The sequence below is a fragment of the Taudactylus pleione genome, unplaced genomic scaffold (genome assembly GCF_031769625.1).
Source record: "Taudactylus pleione unplaced genomic scaffold, aTauple2 ptg000019l, whole genome shotgun sequence".
Classification (NCBI taxonomy): Eukaryota; Metazoa; Chordata; class Amphibia; order Anura; family Myobatrachidae; genus Taudactylus; species Taudactylus pleione.
The window spans coordinates 34,568,381-34,574,807 of record NW_028284421.1 but is presented as its reverse complement, the minus strand read 5'-3'; the positions used below and the strand labels follow the sequence as shown (position 1 = coordinate 34,574,807).

Here is a 6,427-nt window from a genome sequence, read left to right as displayed (position 1 = left end):
ACTACATGTATTCTGTTCATTATATTAATGCTGTTTTTTTGTTTTTTTTAAGTGAGAGACACCTTGTTGATCACACATGTGGGATGTACAGTACAGTAGTTCATATGGTGCTAGAGCTTTTTTACAGTATCATTTATCATTCTCTTCTGCCTATTGCACTGCTATATTTTGGTAAATATTTTTTTTATGTAATATTGTGGAGGAAATCATCCTGGAAATCTCTTCTCACTTATGCCTACCCTTCCGGTTTTCGCGGGAGGCTCACGATTTTTCGGGTAACCCCCCGCTCCCCCGTAAGGGTAGGCATTTCTCCAGCATTCTGCCCACTTCCTAGTGAAGTGGGCAGAATGAGGAGAATGTCTGTGCCAATCGCGGGTCTCCATGTAGGGGGCGGGGCTTAATGACGTGTTTCATAAATCACATCATTTGGCCCCGCCCCCTATGTAAATTCTAGTCAATCGCTGTGATTTTGCCGTGAGGGGGCGGGGCTTAATTACGCGAATCGTCATGCCATGCCCCTGTCACCACCCTCCTGATTCTCTTACCCGGGCTTCTCCCGGGAAGAGAAATGACAAGGTGGGCAAGTATACTTAGGGGCCTAATTATCAAATAATATTTGCGCAATATTCCCCGAATACACCTGTTTTCACTTTTCACTTTTATTCTACTGTAGTTATAAAAGTAAACCAAAGTTTTGAACATACACAGACAAAAATAGTAAACGCAATTAAAATACTGTATAAGCAGGCGAAATATTAGCTTTACAATAATATAATCAGAGTAATAATTCTCAATACATTTTGCAGCGATCTCAATAATAAACAGTTTATGTCACTCAATATAGCACAGCATTCATCAAAATATATTATGAGATCCTTATGTGTTGCAGACTTCATATAATGCATGTTTTGTCCACAAACAGTATATTACATCAACACATATTTTGACCTTATAGGTTATATGTGTATATTGTCACCAAGCATTATATAGTATTAGTACAATAAATATATTATGATCATAGGGAACAGTATATTTGGTCCTAGTCTGTAATTCAGTTCAGTATTAGTTTTATACTGAAATTACACTGATCAAAAATACTTTATCTTGTGTAAATGTAAATATACTCTCAGTGGTACACCTCCACATGAGATACAATTACTACTGTCTTTAGGAGATTTATTGTATATAGATAGTGGATTATTAATAAATCTATATTTTATTTTTCTTCTTATATCCATTTCATACATATCTTACTAGTGCTCAGGTATTTCCCTTTCCTTTGAAGTACTAATAACACTGGGGTAGTAAGATTTGATGTTGTTATTTGGCTGTTCCTGTGACTGGCATCTGTTGTTGTTTTTTATGCTATTATATATTTTTTGTATTGAACTTTGTAGCAAATATGAAATTATATGTTGAGAATAATGTAGATATTATTTCAATATCATACTATTACTGATTAGGGGTCAATCCAATTGATTGCAAAGGGTGCGAGATGCCGTTGCTATGGCGATAAATCGCCGGTAACTACACGGCATCTCGCTCCCTCGCAGCCCACTCCATGACTGAATTTGCATAATTTTGCTCGGAGCCAATTGGGTCTCCGAGCACTTATGCAAATTCGGGCTACCATCAAGTGCGCCCACTGTTGCGATGACTCGACCTGCGAGTACATCACGTTTAATTAGATTGAACCTTTTTAATACTGACAGATTAAATGTTTCATTCTTCTATGATCTAAATCACAGGTTCTCAAACTCGGTCCTCAGGACCCCATACGGGTCACGTTTTCCAGGTCACCTAGCAGGTGCACAGGTGTAATCATTACTCACTGACATATTGTAGTGGAGCTAATTATTGCACTTGTGATTCTGTTAGGAGACCTGGAAAATATGTACTGTTTGGGGTCCTGAGGACCGAGTTTGAGAACCTGTGATTTAGATCATAGAAGTTTACTTATGAAATAACAATAACACATTAGTATTAAAATATAAAAGAGAAACTGTTTTAATATCATATATAATTTAAATGATCCTTTCCCCAGCGACTCTGTCTGTTGGAGATACACTTTCATCATAAAGACTGTCCTCCTCTGTGCTAGCACAGCAGGTTTTATTCGGGGTAGCAAACTCCAGTATGCCTTTGACAGAACTGTAGTCTGCATGAGTGCCAAAGATTTTGTCCCAATGTGTGAAGTGGGGAGCATAGTTGCTCATGGGTTTCTGGTGATGCAGATCATGTTTTATAGCCCCCCCATATATCCCAAATGGCATCAGACAGCATGTGGACCAGGGGAAGTCATAACCACAGTGGTCTTCCACAGACACATATACATGGAATACCATAAATATCCAGGTTGTAAGAAGGTGACACCTGAAGATTATAGGATTTAATGTGGTCCAGAATCCAACAGTCACCAGTTCCCAGCCCCCAAGGCACTGTGTAGCTAAGGAAAATGGAGCCATATATTCATGATGAATGGCATGGAATGTCTTGTATAGCCACCTGTTTCTGTGGTGGATCATATGCCAGATAAAGTACTGCAAATCAAAAAGCAGAAGGCTTCCCATTACCCCGATAACTATGTCCAAAATGCTTGGAGTCTCTTCTGGCAAAGGACATGGAGGTCTCCAGTACCACTGGGCTACAGCAGCTGGGAAAATGAAAAACATGTGGTTGTACAAAGTCACTCCGAGGCAATGGAGAATCATTGGTCCAGTTGGATTTCTGTCTTGTTGGATCTTGTATTTGTGAATAAACGGCCATCTTCTACCCATGACGTTAAAGACGAGATAAGGAATGCAGAAGGTAATGTAGCATGATACTGTAAGGACTACTGGAAACAGTGGAGATCTGAGAGTATCAGAATAATGGAGCCGCAGGTAGTCCCACAGTGGCTGCAGAAGAGGTCTGCTGTGCAGGTATGTGTCTAAAACAGGGTACAGACAGGAGAAGACTTCCATCATCAGCACCTGCTTAGATATAGTCTTCAAGGGAAATGCTGCATTGGTTCTTCCTTTTTATTATTCATTTGGATGGCGCTGAGCTGACTCCCCCTCCCATCCAGCAGCTTTCACAAGCCCAACAATACAGACCCTTTCCAGCTCCCTGACAACACAGCCTGGTTCCAGGAGGATAATGTAACTGCTTTAAAGGGGCACAATTATCAGCTTCTAATTGCGGCCAGTAAACATATATGATGTTATATGAAAGCTCTAATACACATGCATGCAAAATAATTAGTTGCATTTAAAGGAATTGTCATACAAGCAACTAATATGTCCATTGTCAAATTAACCCTGTTACTTTCAAGTGGCGAAATACTATACTGCCTCAGTGTTATATTACCACTGAATTATTTCTTACAGAAGACAGAAGTGTTTTAACCCACAGGGTATGATTCTACTGATGATATTAATAACTATATAATATTATCATGAATGTGATTCCACATGTAAGTTTACATTTCCTTAAAGACTAATTAGTAACATATAACAGTCACCGTATTGTAAGCACGTCACATTTTGAATGCCAGGTGGGAAAGTGTTGATAACTAGCAGTATTAGATATATTAGGGTGCCTCCACTTCAGACTTCTGAAATTTAGTTTAGCTTTTAGTGAAATATCGTACCTTTATAATGTTATACCTGTCTAAGTGAGCCTAATAAAATATATAATGGTAATTCTAGATTGTTTTACTGTTGTTGTTTTTTCTTTGTAAAAGCAATTACTAATTCCAACACAATTGTTGAATATACGTGTACTTCACTTTAGTATGATTTCAACATTCACAGGAATATTTTTTTTAATTGTATCAATACCAAATGGGAAAATGAACATTTTTGAACAGGTAACAGACTCACTTTAATTTTAAAATTGATTTAGTGCACCACCTGTACATTTGGAGCTTGGCTTTTATTGTTGTGAAGTAAAAATAATAATAATTAAAAGAAAAAAAAAAAAATATATATATATATATATATATATATATATATATATATATATATACACACATATACTGTATATGTATATATATATATATATATATATATATATATATACACACACACACATATACACACTTTTTGTCATATTGGAAAAAAAAACACGTTTTTTCCATATTTTTGACCGCAGTAACAGTAACACACATTAATTAACCAGATCTGGCAGATCTAGAGCAGGGGTGGGCAATAAGCGGACCTCCAGCTGTTGTTGAATTACAAATCCCAGCGTGCATTGCAACATTTTTAGCATGGCCAAATAGTAAAACTTGGGCAGGGCATGCTGGGATGTGTAGTTTTACAACATCTGGGGCGTTGCTAATTTCCCATCCCTATTCTAGAGTGTAGTAATTAGGCATATTGTAAAATGCATATTTGGTGTGGATCTGCCAGAGTAAACTGCATGAAACACACAACAGAAATACATACAAGTATACAGTGGCTGTATCCTGCTGCATACAGAGTTACAGATAACTAGCAACTTCACAGGTCTTTGTGAGTGTCTTGGCTTTCTGGTTGGTCTGTGGGTTCATGTACAATCCACTGTTCAGTTTCTCTTCACTCAAAAGCAGTTTTTTAAGATTTAGCTTTCAATGTTATACAGTTTCTGTTGTAGAATAAGATGTTCCAAAAATGAGGTCCCAGTGTCGGAAAAAAGGGGCATAGTTTGTGTCTGGCCTTTGATGATGCAAATCATGGGCCAGTGCCCCTCCATATAAGTCAAAGGGTAGGATATGATTAAGAGACCACGGGAAATTATAGCCTATGTGATCAGCTACTGACATCCAAATACTAAGCACATTGCATGTCCATGATGTTAATGGGTGACACCCTAATTGAATGGGATTAATGTTGCTCCAAAATCCAACAGACATAAGCTCATAACCCCCAAGGTACTGACTAGACCATGAAAATGGAGCATTATACTTATGGTGAACAGCATGGACTTTCTTGTACAACCAGTGGTTTTTATGGTGTAGTATGTGCCATATAAAATATTGGAAGTCAAACAAAAGTAGACAGCCCAAAACTTCTCCAAGAAGAGTGCACACAGAAGGAGCAGTTACTGGCAATGAGACGAGTGGCATCCACAGCCAGTTCAGAAGTACAGTAGGGATGACGTAGACCACATAGTTGGACACAGACTTCCAGACACAGAGGGCCATCATCCTTATTGTTGGGCGCATAGACTTCTGAATTTTGTATTGGTAAAAATACTGCCATTTCTCTCCCAATATATCTATAACAGCAAAGGGAAAACTGAAGCACATATAGCCAGTGAATGCCAACAAGACTGGGAAAAAAGGTCCACTCACTAGATCACCAAACTCTGTAAGAATGTAATCCCAGAATGGCTGAAGAAATAGATGCTGGTGGCTGGAGTTTGACGAGTTCATTGTGTTCTATGAGTTTAGAGGCTCTTAATGCCCAATTTATCTGACCATTAATCCACAGACCAAGACTTTTTTTTCTGGAGATTTTCAGACTCCTGTGGAACAATCTCATTTTGTTAGAAGAATAAGCAATTGTTTTACTTGCAGATTAGTTGAACAGGATAAAATGCTTCTCTAAGCTGGCAGAAAGAAAACAGCACATTACTCTCGATTTCAAGTGCCTTTCGTTTTCGGACTGTAAATATGACATACTAATTATAACCCGCTCTTGGTGAATTTCTTAGATATCAGTGCAGTCCCTGCAGTGTAACATGCAGCGTGCTAGGATGAGCATGACGTGGCAGTGTGATGGGGTATGAGAGAGGGGCTTCTGTTTAAATCCATAAGCTGTCTGATTTGGATAGACCATTCTTTCTGATAAGTGGGGAGCTATGAAAGCTTTCAGCCAGCCAGAAGTTAGGGTTATTTCCTATGGGCAATTATTTCACATTGGTTCACTACTTTCAGTGGTTCCATACTTCCGGACACACTATCAAAGTTTTTATTTCTCAAAGTTCATTGTCCTCCTCATATTTGCTCTTCAATCAGTCCCATCCCAAAAACAAAAGTAATCTCCTGTGCATTGCAAGTAGATGCTTTTAGCGAATTAATGCTCATATGCTGGGATGCTCGCATCACATCTCTTCACCTGTCATGTGTGTGCCAGGTTTACAATAGGGATGCAAAGACCTACATAGAGTATGTATACAAAGTTATAAACAGGTCATGGGCACAAGAAAATGTTGATAACATTTGATAGTGAAAAACACATTTACTATTAGGCTTGATATAATACAGCAGATATACTATTCTGTCAAGTGTAGGAATAAAAAAAAGTTTGATAAAGCCTGAAACGAGATGAAATGCGTTAGCAACAAAGTGGACAACCACTGTACAGGCACTCAGCGGTTAACAGCAGGGTGCCCAGGCAGCATATCCAGCTATAGTTGTTGGGTGGATTACTATCACCTCGATCTCTAGCATTTGCTTAGG

General features: G+C 38.4%; 2 protein-coding genes across 2 annotated transcripts; both read right to left on the bottom strand.

Moving 5' to 3' along the window:
• Window positions 1–2,024: 2,024 nt before the first annotated feature.
• LOC148540524 (cholesterol 25-hydroxylase-like protein 1, member 2) lies at window positions 2,025–2,966 on the bottom strand. The gene has a single exon (XM_088444159.1). It carries the CDS (start codon window positions 2,964–2,966, stop codon window positions 2,025–2,027), a length of 942 nt encoding a protein of 313 aa, XP_088300285.1.
• A 1,631-nt stretch (window positions 2,967–4,597) lies between these two features.
• LOC148540523 (cholesterol 25-hydroxylase-like protein 1, member 1) lies at window positions 4,598–5,398 on the bottom strand. Its single transcript, XM_088444722.1, has one exon. The coding sequence runs from the start codon at window positions 5,396–5,398 to the stop codon at window positions 4,598–4,600; it is 801 nt and encodes a 266-aa protein (XP_088300848.1).
• Between the last annotated feature and the right edge of the window lie 1,029 nt (window positions 5,399–6,427).